General features: G+C 44.0%; 1 protein-coding gene across 1 annotated transcript in view; it reads left to right on the forward strand.

Annotated features, from left to right (window-relative positions):
- The window catches only part of HMCN1 (hemicentin 1), a 944,468-nt gene that overhangs the window by 477,207 nt on the left and 449,792 nt on the right, over nucleotides 1-17,469 (forward strand). The window contains exon 50 of the mRNA XM_073582913.1: nucleotides 6,222-6,395. Within this exon, the coding sequence (XP_073439014.1) occupies nucleotides 6,222-6,395 (174 nt within the window). The remainder of the gene's footprint in view (nucleotides 1-6,221; nucleotides 6,396-17,469) is intronic.

The raw sequence follows: 17,469 nt of genomic DNA on the forward strand, positions 1-17,469 counted from the left end.
GGGGATGAGTCAGGGGTCACATGATCAGGGACCTCCGTGTCTGCTCTCTGCAGGACTCTGCTGTGCTGGTTGTCATGGTGCTGGATGAGGTGAAGTTTCTGTGTGGGGTCAGGAGGGGTTTACAGGGTGGACGTAGCAGAGCTGTCTGTGTACAAGGTGGACAGAATAGAGCCGCATGTGTACGAGGTGTACGGAGCAGAGCTGCATGTGTACAAGGTGTACGGAGCAGAGCCGCATGTGTACGAGGTGTACAGAGCAGAGCTGCGTGTGTACGAGGTGTATGGAGCACAGCCGTGTGTGTACAAGGTGTACAGAGCGGAGTTGCGAGTGTACGAGGTGTGTGAAGCGCAGCCGTGTGTGTACGAGGTGTACGGAGCGGAACCGTGTGTGTACAAGGTGTATGGAGTGGAGCCGTGTGTGTACGAGGTGTGCAGAGCAGAGCTGCATGTGTACAAGGTGTATGGAGCGTAGCAGTGTGTGTACAAGGTGAGTGGAGCAGTGTGTGTACGAGGTGTAAGGAGCGGAGCCGCGTGTGTACGAGGTGTACGGAGTGGAGCCGTGTGTGTACTTGGTGTACAGAGTGGAGCCGCGCGTGTATGAGGTGTATGGAGCAGAGCCACGCGTGTACGAGATATACGGAGCGGAGCTACGTGTGTACGAGGTGTACGGAGCGGAGCCACGTGTGTACGGTACAGAGCGGAGCCGTGTGTGTACTTGGTGTACAGAGCGGAGCCGTGCATGTACAAGGTGTACTGAGCAGAGACACACTTGTATGAGGTGTACGGAGTGGAGCCGCATGTGTACGAGGTGTACGGAGCCACGTGTGTGTGAGGTGTATGGAGTGGAGCTGTGTGTGTACGAGGTGTGTGGAGCGGAGTGTGTGTACTTGATGTACGGAGCGGAGCCGCATGTGTATGGGGTATGCGGAGCGGAGCCGTGTGTGTATGGGGTGTACGGAGTGGAGCCATGTGTGTGCGGGATGTACGGAGCAGAGCCAAGTGTGTACGAGGCATACAAAGTGGATTTTTCCCGCGGACACAGGAGTACACGGCAGAGCCCTGAGGAACACTATAAAACTCGCACGTGACGTTCCACCGGAAGTGATGTGCTGGAAGCTGACCAGAAATTAGGTAATTTCATGAGGAGATTGTGACGGAACTATGGAGGCACTTCAGGGAATGCTTCAGATCCATCACCATGTCCTCCTCTGACAGCGTGGACAGCCGGATCACTTTGGAATCGGGGATGCCGGCCATGTGAGCAGATCTTGATTTGTCCTGCACCGGGAGGCTCAGGTGGGCATTACAACGGGAGCCTAGCTGCTATATTATCTTTATAGAATCTTTATTTATTTATTTCTCTCGCTGTTTCTTTCTCTGTTCTTTCCTTCTCTCGCTCTGTTTCTTTCTTTCTCTGTTCTTTCTATCTTTGTTTCTTTCTCTCTCTCTGTTCTTTCTTTTCTTCTCTTTTTGTTTCTCTCTTTCTGTTCTTTCTTTCTCTCTCTAATCTTTCTTTTTTCTCTCTCTCTGTTCTTTCTCTGTTCTTTCTTTCCCTTCTTTCTTTCTTTTCTTTCCCCTCTTTCTTTCTTTCTTTCTTTCTTTTCCCCCCCTTTTTCTTTCATTCTTTCTTTCTCTCTCTCTGTTCTTTCTCTGTCTCTCTGTTCTTTCCTTCCCCTCTTTCTTTCTCTCTCTGTTCTTTCTTTATTTCTCTTTCTTTCTCTCTCTCTGTGTTCTTTTCCCTCTTTTTTTCTCTCTATCGCTCTGTTCTTTCTTTCTTTCCCCTCTTTCTTTGTTTGTTTGTTTCTTTCTTTCTTTCTTGCTTTCCCCTTTCTTTCTCTCTTTATTTCCCCTCTTTCTTTCTTTTACTCTCCCTCTGTTCTTTTTTTCTGTCCCCTCTTTCTTTCTCTCTCTGTTCTTTCTTTCTCCTCTTTCTTTCTCTCTCTCTGTTCTTTCTTTCCCCTCTTTCTTTTGCTCTCCCTCTGTTCTTTTTTTCCCCTCTTTCTTTCTTTTTTATTTCTTTCCCCTTTTTCTTTCTCTATCTCTCGCTGTTCTTTCTCTTCCCTCTTTCTTTCACTCTCCCTCTGTTTTTTTTCTGTCCCCTTTCTTTCTCTCTGTTCTTTCTTTCCCCTCTTTATTTATCTCTCTGTTCTTTCTTTCTCTCTCTGTTCGTTCTTTCTATCTGTTCTTTCTTTCCCCTCTTTCTTTCCCCTCTTTCTTTCTTTCCCCTCTTTCTTTCTTTCTTTCCCCTCTTTCTCTCTCTGTTCTTTCTTTCTGTCCCCTCTTTCTTTCTCTCTCTGTTCTTTCTTTCTTTCTCTTTATTTATTTTTCTATGTTCTTTCTTTTCCTGCTTTCTTTCCCTCTCTTTCTTTCTCTCTCTCTCTCTCTCTCTCTGTTCTTTCTCTCTCTAATCTTTCTTTTTTCATTCTCTCTCTCTGTTCTTTCTTTCTCTTCCTGTTTTTTCTTTCTCTCTCTGTTCTTTCATTCCCTTATTTCTTTTTTTCTATTTATTTCCCTTCTTTCTTTCTTTCTTTCTTTCTTTCTCTCTGTTCTTTCTCTTTCTTTCTTTACTTCTTTCTTTCTCTGTCTCTCTCTACTTTCTTTCCCCCTTTCTTTCTCTCTCTGTTCTTTCTTTCTTTCCCCTCTTTCTTTCGCTCTCCCTATGTTCTTTTTTCAGTCCCCTCTTTCTTTCTCTCCTCTTTTTTCTTTCCCCTCTTTCTTTCTCTGTTCTTTCTTTCCCCTTTCTCTCTCTCTGTTCTTTCTTTCCCCTATTTCTTTCTCTCTGTTCTTCCTTTCTCTTTCTCTCTCTGTTCTTTCTTTCCCCTCTTTCTTTCTTTCCCCTTTCTTTCTCTCTCTGTTCTTTTTTTCTGTCCCCTCTTTCTTTCTCTGTCTATTCTTTCTTTCTCTGTTCTTTCATTTTTTTCCCGCTTTCTTTCCCTCTCTTTCTTTCTCTCTCTCTGTTCTTTCTCTCTCTAATCTTTCTTTTTTCGTTCTCTCTCTGTTCTTTCTTTCTCTCTCTGTTTTTTCTTTCTCTCTCTGTTCTTTCATTCCCCTATTTCTTTCTTTCTATTTATTTCCCTTCTTTCTTTCTCTTTCTTTCTTTCTCTTTCTTTCTTTTTCTATGTTCTTTCTTTCTTTTCCCGCTTTCTTTCCCTCTCTTTCTTTCTCTCTCTGTTCTTTCTCTCTCTAATCTTTCTTTTTTTCATTCTTTATCTCTGTTCTTTCTTTCTCTTCCTGTTTTTTCTTTCTCTCTATGTTCTTTCATTCCCCTATTTCTTTCTTTCTATTTATTTCCCTTCTTTCTTTCTTTCTTTCTTTCTCTCTCTACTTTCTTTCTTTCCCCTCTTTCTATCTCTCTCTTTTCTTTATTTCTTTCCCCTCTCTCTTTCTTTCCCTCTCCCTATGTTCCTTTTTCTGTCCCCTCTTTCTTTCTCTGTTTTTTTTCTTTCCCCTCTTTCTTTCTTTCTCTGCTCTTTCTTTCCCCTTTCTTTCTCTCTCGCTCTCTCTGTTCTTTATTTATTTCCCCTATTTCATTCTCTCTCTCTGTTCTTCCTTTCTCATTCTCTCTCTGTTCTTTCTTTCTCTGTTCTTTCTTTTTATCTGTTATAACTCTGTTCTTTCTTTCCCCTCTTTCTTTCTTTCCCCTTTCTTTATCTCTCTCTCTGTTCTTTTTTTCTGTCCTCTCTTTCTCTCTCTCTGTGTTCTTTCTATCTCTCTTTCTTTTTCTCTGTTCTTTCTTTCTCTCTGTTCTTTCTTTCTTTCCCCTTTCTTTCTCTATCTTTGTTCTCTCTTTCGCTCTTTGTTCTTTCTTTATTTCCTCTCTTTCTTTCTCTCTGTTCTTTCTTTAGCTCTGTTCTTTGTTTTGTTTCCCTCTTTCTTTCTCTATCTGTTCTTTCTTCTTTCTCTCTCTGTCCTTTCCTCTCTCTCTGTTCTTCCTCTCTCTGTTCTTTCTTTCTCTCTCGCTTGCCTTTCTTTCTCTCGCTCTGTTTTCTTTTTTACTCTCTCACTGTTTTATTTCTTTCTTTTCCTCAGTACCTGTCAGTGTGCCCACAGTACCACCCACTGTGCCCATAATGCCAGCCACTGTGCCCTCAGTACCAGTCATTGTGATCAGCAGTGCTAATGGGTGCAGTTGGGCTGGACATGAGTGTGACTAGTTGTGAAATGGTTGTGTTTGGGGGCGTGACCTAAAATTTGCCACATCCTTTGTCCCTCTTTCCCTTCATAAGTTGGGAGGTTGGGAGGTATGGGTCCATGCTGTCACACTCTACATCCCCTCCTCCATGCGAGTGGTGTTGGTGTATCGTCCTCCGGGCCCCTCCCATCAGTTTCTGGATCACTGTGCCACCTGACTTCCACACTATCTCTCCTGTGACATCCCCACCCTCATCATGGGAGACTTCAACATTCCCATTGCTTTTCCCATCTCACTATCTGCTTCTCACCTTTTATCTCTAATGTCCTCTTTCGGCCTCTCGCAGCATACTAACTCCACCATGCATGAAGACGGAAACTCCCTCGACTTGGTCTTCTCCGGGCTTTGCTCAGTGGATGATTTCACAAACTCTCCTCTCCTGCTCTTTGACCACAACCTTCTATCATTCTCTATCAAGAACTGCCATCCCACCCAGGTCACCCCTACTTTCCACATTTTTAGAACCATACAGGCCATTAACACCCATAAACTTATGAAGAATTTGCAGTCATCATTGGCCCCTATCTCCTCCCTCTCATGTCCTGATTCTGCACTGAAGCATTAGAATGAAACACTTCAAAGTGCCCTGGATGAAACTGCACCTCCTATACACAGAACAACTAGGCACAGACAGCGACAACCCTGGCACACGCTGCAAACATGCTTCCTACAGCGGTGCTCCAGGTGCGCCGAACGTCTATGGAGAAAATCCAATATGCCCAAAGATTTCATCCATTATAAGTTTATGCTTAAAACATACAACTCTGCCCTTCAACTTTCAAAACAAACCTATTTCAACACCCTCATAACCTCGCTATCCAATTACCCGAAACATCCCTTTGACACTTTTCATTCCCTACTCAACTCAAGAGTGCAAGCCCCAACCACGGATCTCCATGCTGACGATCTGGCCAATTATTTCAAAGACAAAATTGAACATATCCGACATGAAATTACCCCCCAATCACCTCATACCATGCACTGCCCTCCCTCCCCCACTGCATCTAGCTCACTCTCTGATTTTGAATTAGTATAGTAACAGAAGAAGAAGTAATCAGGCTCCTTGCATCTTCTCGCCCTACTACTTGCACCAGTGACCCCATTCCATCACATCTCTTCCAGTCCCTTTCCCCTGCTGTCACCTCTCACCTAACAAAAATATTCAACCTCTCTCTCTCCTCAACTCCCCTGTCTGATACTGCCAGTGCTGAATAATGCAAGTTTTTGTAGGTCAAACCCCCCATTCACAATAGAGTACTATGGCCTAAGAGTGTACACTGTCATACTTTCAAGTCAGATCTAATATAAGAACTGCAGGCTTTTAAGAAAAGGTACTCATAATCATTATTTTATGAGTCCTCTTTATAAAATGTCCTCTTAAATGCTTTCTTCCTTTACCTGGTACTAACAGAAATGACCCTATTTTCTTTCGAGTCACAGAGCCTTCAACTAGAATAAATTATGAAAGGGCACTTTTCCATATTTATATAAAGATGTCATAGTCCCCTCAACTTTTATATGTCGTGGATAGATTTAGTTTAATCAATCTCCTAAAGTGTCGTGTAGTGGTAAAAAATATTTTCTTCTCTATACCTTTTTTTATACCCTTTCTGATATTGGTATTGGTAGTTGTGATCCACTCACTGTTTCTTCAAAAGCATACTATATAACCTCACTTTTATTAACATTCTAACTTATCTACCATTTTGCTGCTTGTCTAGCCAGTTTATCTATGTCATCCCATAGAGATAAAGCATTTTCTATAATATATTCAAAACTTTATCATCAGCCAGTACAGAAGATGTACCACTATGTACAGCCTAAAATTCTGGAGCTTAACCAGAAAAGTGCCAGGTACAGGATAAGAGAAACACCACTTATAGATAGCAATAACCACTTGTAGAATAGTCATTGCCACTATCTATACCTAGTTATACTGCTGTGTGCCTGAATTAAGTCCCATTGTGTCCTCCTTATGATAGTATGATTGGTATTGCAATAACTAGTTTATTTAACTTTTTGTTATACAGTTTCTCCAAGAATATTTGGTTCCAAAACTAAAAACTCCCCAGAGGAAATATCTGTGATTCTCCACAGCTCAGTATCATTGTCTTGCGATGTTGATTCCCACCCCCCTGCAACGATAGCATGGTATAAAGATGGATTTCAGGTTCATTCAAAAGATAATATCAGAATTCTTCCAGGTGAGGCTTGTTTTATTTTTATTTATTTATTTAAATAAAATCTGTCATATTCATCATACAAATAGCAGAAAGTATGAAATGTAAATTTGTGTTTTGTACCCATTTTATATACTCAATATACCACCAATTCTAGCATAATATTTACTACATATGGGAATATGTAAAAAGACTTTTTTTTAACAATCCTAACATCAACATATCATAGCGTTCAATATTACAAGCGGAAGTATAGATTGCAGATGTTTTTGATAAATGATGAAAGGAACAGGCAGTGATAAGGCAGGATTGAAATGATTGATTAACAATGTAAGAGCCCATATAATTTATCATTGATTAGAGAGTTCATATATAGGGATGGGAGAACACGAACGGTAAAGTTCGGGGTCCAAACCAAATACCTAGTGTCCGTGCATGGACCCCGAACATGGACTTTTCCAGGAAGTCTGTGTTACTGTTCAGGTTCAACAGCCCAAACATAGTTTGGTGAAAGGCTAATAAACAAGCTTTACTGTGTGGGCACTTTTGGCTCAATCACAGTCATGTCAAGTATTGGCATGGCTGTGATTGGCCGGCACAAACTGTTGTAGGGATTCGACTCGCTCAGGTGCAGCGGGAGACAGTCAAGAGTCAGGTTCCTTTAAAGTTCATGCGGTTTGTTTGTGTCATAAACCATAAATCAGCATATCACAAAAAATAGTCTCTAGCTTAGGCAAAAAAGAACATAAAAATGTCCATTACTTCAGGCTCAGTCCTGGAGCCTCAGCAAAACACAGGAGGCTTATCCCTCCTAACATACAGCCAGCATACATAGGCCTCACCGGGTCAGCAGCCTCAGCATGTGGTCTTCAGGAAGGTAGCCCACCTTCCTCCACCTAGGCCTGCAGGGACCTTCCACATGGCCCAATCAGATCCATGCGCTCTCTCTCATGTGACCAGATCTCAGGTATCTTATATGGTCCATAACCACACCCACATGTGATCACTTGGCTATGACCTCACTAAAGGTCCTATTACACACATCCACACACAGGCTTCCCTGACACATTGTAGCGGAAACGTTAGCAGTACCTCTGCTGATCAATACTCGAGCTAGCATCTCAAGGCCACCTACCTTGGGATACATAGCGGTCATTCAGCATTCTATACCCATTACCACAATGGATATGCCTGTAGGCCCGTCCTGGGACACCCACACAGCGCCCCCTAGCGGACATAGTGGTCACTACACCACATACCTCCCCCTCTGTTCAAACTTGTGGGGTTGAACACATGACATCACCCAGGGATCTCGAGACTGGGCACCCATGTCACCTTGCCCTACAAGTCGAGAGGACCATCTCAGTCTGTTTCGGTAGTAATACTGCATCATATTTATGTTAGGCTTCCCCCGCCCCCAGCGGACAGTATCTCGGCCTTTGGCTTTGGCCTTCCCGTCAACGTCCGTCAGCGTGACCAGACACTCTTTAGTCTCCACCTGTCTGCAGTGCGCTCCATCACCCGACCTTTCTCTCCCTGGCCGATTCTCCCGGTTCGTACGGTCATGAGTCCCACGTCCAGTTGGGCTAACTGGCTAGTCTGAGTCTGACCCTCTGTCGCTACGTCCACCACCGGGTCTCGTGCCTATGCTACTAAGATTAGAACTGCCACTTGCGGACTCTCGACGTTATTGTCATTGGACTACCTGTCCTTTCATTATTTGGAGGTTCCCTTCGGGCCCTCACACCTTGGGTTGGAGGTGGATGCCACCTGACATTCTGTATCTGCTTATTCATCTGCAGTCGATCCTGTCTTAGCTGCTCAACCTCCTTCAGGTACGCTACCCAATATTCCAGGAGCATGCGAAGCTTCCCATTGCTTTCCATCGAGTCAACCACAATGACTGGAACGATGTCATCTTCAACAGCAACTTGGATTTCCCCAGCAGGTGGGATCCTCACTCTCTTCACACTGGATCGATTTACCATCTCCTGCATCACCTTTCCAAGTCTGCCAATGACTTTCCCCACCAGATTTCTGGGTACCGGAATTATGTCTTCCACAAAGCCCAGCCGACTTTGAGCCTCCCTCGCAAGCTCGAGACGTCGAGCGGCTTTCCTATTACGCTCCTCGAGCATCTGTTTCATGCGGAGACGTTGTAGGTGCATCTCCTTCAGGACAGTCACCCTCTTCTCTGTGTCTTCCGTTTCTGCCAGTATCACCAACTGGTCTGTCTCTGGTGCCCAGTTCACACTATAGGCCTTTACTGCCTTTTTAAAGGTCTTATGCACACCTTCGCTGGCACATGCTTCTCGCACGTCTTCGGGTACCTCCATCATGCACTTAAAGGTCGTGGACTTGCTCTCATCCTGGACAGATGGCTCTGGGTTCCCCACGGACACTTCCCTCAAGGTATCTGCCAAGACCGGGTGACTGTCTTTTGCAGCTCTTGGCTCACCATATTCCTGAGATTTACAGTCTTCAGGACCCTTTTCCAAGATGGGTTTTGTCAGTTCTGCCTTGCTATCAGTCGGGCCCGGCCGCTGTACGTCTTCGCCCATCAACTTCTTCTCCCGCAGAAGACCTTTTACTACTCCACTGAGTTCTTGCAGAACTTTATCTCGCTCCTCTGCCAGGTAGCGACACTCATCCTCTCTCCGGAGAATCTCCTGTTGATGCTTCTCTTGGGCCTCTCTGAGCACCTCCATATCCTTCACTATAGCTTTGTTCATAGTTTGACATGCTGACAGGTGACCTCAGAGATTTCCTTCTCCAGCTCATCCACTCTGTGCTCAGCTGTTTGCCTTAGGACTCTTTCCCGTTCGAGAAGTTCTGTTACAGTCTCTTTAAGCATCTCTATTGTGTAATCCTGCTCTCTTTTGGCCAACACGTGTCTCACCACTACCTCTTTAATTATATCGTCAAAGGGTACCACTGGGTCAGTCCCACCAGTCGAGTGCACCCTCCAGTTACCGTCCAGCACCAATGTGTCTAGTCCAGTCATCTCATCTCCCAGCCCACCATCTGTCTTATCATGAGACGTCAGGTCCGTCAGTTGGGCAGATGTACTTCTTCTTCTGGTTAGTTCTACAGTACCTCTGACCTGTCCACGTCAGGAGCCATCACTGTCTCGGTGTCTGCTGGCCCCACAGTCGAAACGTCTCCATCGTCCGACCATATGTCATCAAACAAAACAAAGTCCCGGCCCCTCTCCAAGGCATAGACTAAGTCCCGTGGTATTCCGCCCCCTTGGCACGCACCACCTTTGGTCCCCTCGAACATTACTCTGTCTACTGTATAGTTCACCGTGACCCTGTGTTTACAGCGAATCCTGATGTTTTTCTCGGTCAGAGAGAAAACGAGAGGAGTTTCTGTCAGAGTCTCCTGACTCTCTGAGACCAGCCGACCAGAGGCTCCTTTCCATTGCAGCATCACAGTACACACCTGTGGCCCGTCATTATCCAGAAAATCCATGCCTGTACTCCTCAAAACTCATACAGACATACTGTGGTTCCCCAGACATGCCCACTGAGTCAACCAGTGCTGTCAATTCCTGAACCACCCCAATTTGGGTTGCCGCCCCCTCCCGGGACTCCATCCCTTTTTGGGCTACCACCCCAATTTGGGTCACCGCCCCCTTTTGGGTTACCACTCCAATTTGGGTCACTGCCCCCTTTTGGGACTCCACCCTCTTTTGGGTTACCACTCCAATTTGGGCCACCACCCCCGTTCGGGATTTCCCCATGTCCGTTCTGCAGAACTTCTTATGCCACAGTTCACACAGTACAGTTTGTCTTTCTGGGCTGGTACTGGCCCTTTAAGCATGACACCACACCAGTTCCTTCTGGCGCTGTCACAGCTCATCACCGGCACCACCAGTTGCTGTTCACACACAGCAGCTGGTGTCACTGCAGCTCCTGCTGCGCCGTCTTCGTGGACCCCTCCGATCCACCAGAAGCCGCTTGTCCCCTTCGTAACCCCGCCGAGTTACAGGAAGCTGCTTGTCACCTTTGTGCCTCCCCCTGAGCCACCGCAGGCTGAGTTGAGAAAAGAAGGGAAAAAAAAACATCATACAAAAAAACTCACGTGTCCTGTCTGTGTGCTATTCAGGACGTTCCGTCTCCGCCTGAGACCGTCCAACACACAGGGCGCACCGGGTGCTATTCAGGGAGCGGTCCTCCTCCCAGGGTTTCCCAACACACCGGCCTCACCAGGTCCAGGGGCTCAGCGGGTGCTATTCAGGACATCCGTCTCCGCCTGAGACTGCCCAACACTCACACCACACCAGGTCCAAGGTCATACCACATGCTCCAGGGACACGATTCTTCTCCCAGAACCTCCCAACACTGACCCTCCAGGACCTTGCTCACTGATCCCTCCAGGTACACCGTCTTACTCACGGACCCAGGTCAGTACCACACGAACACCAGTCCGTTGCCTGTGTCGGCCCCACAGGTCCTCGGGTACCTTTTCTCCATAGAGGCACCCTAGCACAGTCTATTTCTCACTGACCCCGGTCAGTATTACTCACGGTTTTCCAGACCGTCTGCTCTCCTGGCTCAGAGCCACCAGTACGGCAACAGGTGCTTCTTGGAACCGCTACCCGCAGACTGTCACCAATTGTAGGGATTCGACTTGCTCAGGTGCAGCGGGAGACAGTCAAGAGGCAGGTTCCCTTAAAGTTCATGCAGTTTATTTGTGTCATAAACCATAAATCAGCATATCACAAAAAATAGTTTCTAGCTTAGGCAAAAGAGAACATAAAAATGTCAATTACTTCAGGCTCAGTCCTGGAGCCTCAGCAAAACACAGGAGGCTTATCCCTCCTCACATACAGCCAGCATACATAGGCCTCACCGGGTCATCAGCCTCAGCATGTGGTCTTCAGGAAGGTAGCCCACCTTCCTCCACCTAGGCCTGCTGGGACCTTCCACATGGCCCAATCAGATCCATGCGCTCTCTCTCATGTGACCAGACCTCAGGTATCTTATATGGTCCATAACCACACCCACAGGTGATCAAATGGCTATGACCTCACTAAAGGTCCTATTACACACATCCACACACAGGCTTCCCTGACACATTGTAACAGAAACAGTACCTCTGCTGATCAATACTCGAGCCTGCATCTCAAGGCCACCTACCTTGGGATACATAGCGGTCATTCAGCATTCTATACCCATTACCACAATGGATATGCCTGTAGGCCCGTCCTGGGACACCCACACAGTGCCCCCTAGCGGACATAGTGGTCACTACACCACACTGTGTAAAAAAAAAATGACGTGTGGTCTCATCTATTTTTGATAACCAGCGCAGGCAAAACCGACAGCTGCAGGCTGCATCCCAGAACTGTAAGCTTTATCTTGGCTGGTTATCAAAAATAGAGGAGTCCCCATGCCATATTTAAATAAATAATTGTAAAAAACAGCATGGGGTCACCTCATTTTTGATAACCAGCCAAAATAAAGCAGACAACTGGGGGATTGTAGTCTAAGATGAGCAAGAAGTCAAGGATAATGGCCCCCAAGGAAGCCCATGCGAAACGCACGTTGGGACTGCTTGTGTAGAAGATTCACACAGGCTGAGCATGAGTAAGGTGACTCAACTATTTGCAGACTTGTAATTTGATTTTGGTGTGCAGTTTATGCATGATTATCCACTACTATATGTAACCTTGATTTGCTGTAGTGGTATTTATCTTTGAACTGCCATGCCTTGAAGGTTCTAATAATAGGTATATACAGTACATGCACTGCCACGTTATTTTCTCCTTGATATATGAACAGTTTTTCATCATCTATACAATACCAGTGAGTGATTTTGACTTAATGTAAAATTTTTCTTGCGATATGGAATGGAAAACCACTTTTTGTGGATTTGAGGCTATTAACACCTTTGATCATTGCTATATGACCTATTTAATTGCATGTTATGTTTTTCAGCCTGATCAAATTTGAACCCATAAATATATCATTGTTTGAAGTTCCTCTATTCTTGTGAACTTTAACTTCATGTTTATTATAGAATCTATATGTCTACGAGTGTCCTTTTTGAATTATTGAGTTTTGGCCATTGCACTCAGGCGCTGAGAAGCCTCCAACACTGCCTGTTAGATAGCTGCTGTGACACAGTGCTGTGCAAAGTGTCAGATCAGCGACCTGACATTATATAGTGATGCTTCACCCTGGGACAAAGTAAAAAAAGTAAATAAAAAAAAATTAACATGTGTAAAAATAGTTTTAAAAAAATTCCTAAATAGAGAAAAAAAATATTCCCCAATAAATTCAATTCTTTATGTAAATAAAAAAAGCAAACAATAAAAGTACACATATTTAGTATCGCCGCGTCCGTAACGACTCGCTTTATAAAACTGTCCCACTAGTTAACCCCTTTAGTGAACCCCTTAAAAAAAACAAGGCAAAAAAATGCTTTATCATCATACATAAACAAAAAGTGGAATAACACGCAATCAAAAAGACGGATATAAATAAACATGGTACCACTGAAAACGTCATCTTGTCCCACAAAAAATGAGCCGCCATACAGCAGTAATAGCAAAAAAATTAAAAAGCTATAGCTCGCAGAATACAGCGATGCAAAAATAATAATTTTTTTATATAAAAGCGCAAAAACATAAAAAAAGATATAAATGAGGTATCGTTGTAATCGTACTGACCTGAAGAATAAAACTGCTTTATCAATTTTACCGTATGCGGAATGGTATAAAGGCCCCCCAAAAGAAATTCATGAATAGCTGGTTTTTGTTCATTCTGCATCCCAAAATTCGGAATAAAAAGCGATAAAGTGCCCGAAAATGGTACCAATAAAAACATCAACTCGTCCCGCAAGAAATAAGACCTCACCTGACTCTGTGGGCAAAAATATGGAATAATTATAACTCTCAAAATGTGGTGATGCAAAAACTATTTTTTGCAATAAAAAGCATCTTTTAGCATGTGACAGCTACCAAACATAAAAACGCGGTATAAAAACCCACTAAAAATAGTAAATCATACCCCCCTTTATCACCCCGTTACTTAGGGAAAAATAATTAAAAAAAAGTATTTATTTCCATTTTCCCATTAGGGTTAGGGCTAGGGATAGGATAGGGTCAGGGGTGTGTTAGGGTTAGGTTTGTGGTTAGGGTTATGGTTAGGGTTGGGATTAGGGTTAGGGGTGTGTTGGGGTTAGGGTTGGAGTTAGAATTGGGGGGTTTACACTGTTTACGCACATCAGGAGCTCTCCATATGTGACTTGCGTCTGATCTCAATTCCAGCCAATTCTGTGTTGAAAAAGTCAAACGGTGCTCCTTCCCTTCCGAGCTCTGCCATGTGCCAAAACAGTGGTTTACCCCCACATATGGGGTAGCAGCAAAATTGGGGGTGAAAATATAATTTTTGTGGAAAAAAATATGATTTTTTAATTTTTATGGCTCTACGTTATAAACTTCTGTGAAGCACTTGGGGGTTCAAAGTTGTCACCACACATCTAGATAAGATCCTTGGGGGTCTAGTTTCCAAAATGGGGTCGCTTGTGGGGGTTTCCACTGTTTAGGCACATCAGGGGCTCTCCAAAGGCGACATAGCGTCCGATCTCAATTCCAGACAATTTTGCGTTGAAAAAGTCAAACGGCGCTCCTTCACTTCCGAGCTCTGCCATGCGCCTAAACAGTGGTTCCCCCCACATATCAGGTATCAGCGTGCTCAGGACAAATTGCACAATAACTTTTGAAGTCCAATTTCTCCTGTTACCCTTGGGAAAATAAAAAAAATTGTACCTGTATTAATTTTTTTGTGAAAAAAAGTTAAATGTTCATTATTTTAAACATTCCAAAACGTCCTGTGAAGCACCTGAAGGTTTAATGAACTTCTTAAATGTGGTTTTGAGCACCTTGAGGGTGCAGTTTTTAGAATAGTGTCACTTTTGTGTATTTTATATCATATAGACCCCTCAAAGTTCAAATGTGATGTGGTCCCTAAAAAAATGGTGTTGTAAAAATGATAAACCGCTGGTCAACTTTTAACACTTATAACTTCCTAACAAAACAAATGTTGGTTCCAAAATTGTGCTGATGTAAAGTAGACATGTGGGAAATGTTACTTATCAAGTATATTGTCTGATATATCTCTGTGATTTAAGGGCAGAAAATTCAAAGTTGGAAAATTGCGAAATTTTTCAAAATTTTCGCCAAATTTCCGCTTCTTTTCACAAATAAACACGAGTGAGATCAAAGAAATTTTACCACTATCATGAAGTACAATATTTCATGAGAAAATAATGTCAGAATCACTGGAATCCATCGAAACGCTCCAGAGTTATTACCTCATAAAGGGACAGTGGTCAGAATTGTAAAAATTGACCCAGTCATTAACGTGCAAACCACCCTTGGGGTAAAGAGGTTAATCATGCAAGCTGACAAACCTACTCAGCATCTTTAATATCAATGATATAGTCTTAATAACTGTGGATCCTGCTCATAGTGGTTATGTGCAGGGCCAGCATTAGGGGAGGGGAGAGTGGATGATTACCCAGGGCCCCGATCCCTTCCACCAGCATCTACAGCAAGAGCTACACTAATAATAGCTTTAATCAGTGTATTTTCCGATGTGGAGAGTGCTTCAGTACCGTTGGTGACATCACGATCATGTGAACAGTCATGTGACCATGATGTCACCCAAGGTCTTATGCTCTGCAGGACCTCAGGACCTTTGGTGACATCACTATCATTTGACTGGTCTTGTGACTGGGATGTCACCACAGGTCAATTTTTGTTTTATCCATTCTGCAAATTCAGTGCACCCATCTGGCATCATCGAAATGGCACCTTTACAAAATCCAGCTGCTGCAGCATCTCAATGGGGATGACTCAGATCAGCACGCTGAATTTGCAGAACGGGCAAAACAAAAATTGGAACAGGACCCTCAGTTTACACAGAACATTATGTTCAGTGATGGGTGAGTGTTTTTTGGGTGGGCCATTTATGTGGATACACCTAAATAAAATGGGAATGGTGACAGTTTTCTTGCGTATGGTGTCTTGCATTGAAATCTGCTACAATGACCCGGGTACTGCGTTCACCAGACATCAATACAATTTCTATTCGCTCCTCACTTGTTAACCTCTGCGACATGTCAATGGCTGTAAACAAAGAGAAACTTGTAAATGACTCATGAAAGAATAAAGGCACGTTAAAACCAAGGCCACCATTGTTTTTCTTGTGAAATTCTCAGTAAGTTTGATGTGTCACATGACCCTCTTCCTTTGGAAAAAATAAAGTTGCATCCAAAATGTCCGACATCAAAATGGCCACCATGGTCACCACCCATATTGAAAAGTTTTCCCCCTCCAATATACTAACGTGCCAAAAAGCAAGTTGATATCTCCAACCATTCCCATTTTATTTAGGTGTATCCATATACATGGCCCACCCTGTACATGTATGTATGTGCTCTGTGTATACATGCATGTATGTGCTCTGTGTATACATGTATGTGCTCTCTAGATACATATGTCTATGTATGTGCTCTGTATATATGTACATCTATGTGCTCTGTGTATACATATGAGTAGTATTTACCCCCTTGTCTTTTTACCTATTTTGTTATATTATAACCTGTGTTTAAATATTTTTGTAATCCGATTTGTGTATGATGCATCAGCACTAGAGTTGAGCGATACCGTCCGATACTTCAAAGTATCGGATCGGAATGGATCGGCCGATCTTTAAAAAAAGTATCGGTATCGCCGATTCCGATACCGGAAGTCCCATTCAAGTCTATGGGACTTCCGGTATCGGAATAAGAAAAACCCTGTTTTTGCCTTGTACAGCCTCTCTGGGGTCTGTACGGGCCTTTCGGGGGGCTGTGCCGGCCTGCCAGGGGGTCTGTGCAGGCTCCGGTGGTCTGTGCCGGCCTGCCGGGGGGCTGTGCCGGCCTGCCGGTGGTCTGTGCAGGCTCCGGTGGGCTGTGCCGGCCTGCCGGGGGGCTGTGCCGGCCTGCCGGTGGTCTGTGCAGGCTCCGGGGGGCTGTGCCGGCCTGCCGGGGGGCTGTGCCGGCCTGCCGGTGGTCTGTGCAGGCTCCGGGGGGCTGTGCCGGTCTGCCGGGGGGCTGTGCCGGCCTGCCGGTGGTCTGTGCAGGCTTCGGGGTCTGTGCAGGCATCGTCCGATGGGACTACAAGTCCCATCGGGCGATGCCTGCTACCATGACAGTGATTGACACATTAGCCAATGATGGGACAGTAGTAGTCCCATCATCCGGCTAATGTGTTAAATGTTAAAAAAAAAAAAAAAAAAAAAAATACTACATACATACTACATGCATGCTACATACATACTACATGCTACATACATACTACATGCTACATACATACTACATGCTACATACATACTACATATATACTACATGCATGCTACATACATACTACATGCTACATACATACTACATGCTACATACATACTACATATATACTACATACATACTACATACATGCTACATACATGCTACATACATACTGCATGCTACATACATACTACATACATACTACATACATACTACATGCATGCTACATGCATGCTACATACATACTGCATGCTACATACATACTACATACATACTACATACATGCTACATGCATGCTACATGCATGCTACATGCATGCTACATACATACTACATGCTACATACATACCACATACATACTACATACATACTACATACATACTACATGCATGCTACATACATACTACATACATGCTACATACATACTACATACATACTACATGCATGCTACATACATACTACATGCATGCTACATGCATGCTACATACTACATGCTACATACATACCACATACATACTATATACATACTACATGCTACATACATACTACATATATACTACATGCATGCTACATACATACTACATGCTACATACATACTACATATATACTACATGCATGCTACATACATACAACATGCTACATACATACTACATACATACTACATACATACTACATGCATGCTACATGCATGCTACATACATACTGCATGCTACATACATACTACATACATACTACATACATACTACATGCATGCTACA

This window comes from Dendrobates tinctorius, unplaced genomic scaffold (assembly GCF_039654945.1).
Source record: "Dendrobates tinctorius isolate UK_male_01 unplaced genomic scaffold, ASM3965494v1 ptg000074l, whole genome shotgun sequence".
In the NCBI taxonomy this organism is placed as follows: Eukaryota; Metazoa; Chordata; class Amphibia; order Anura; family Dendrobatidae; genus Dendrobates; species Dendrobates tinctorius.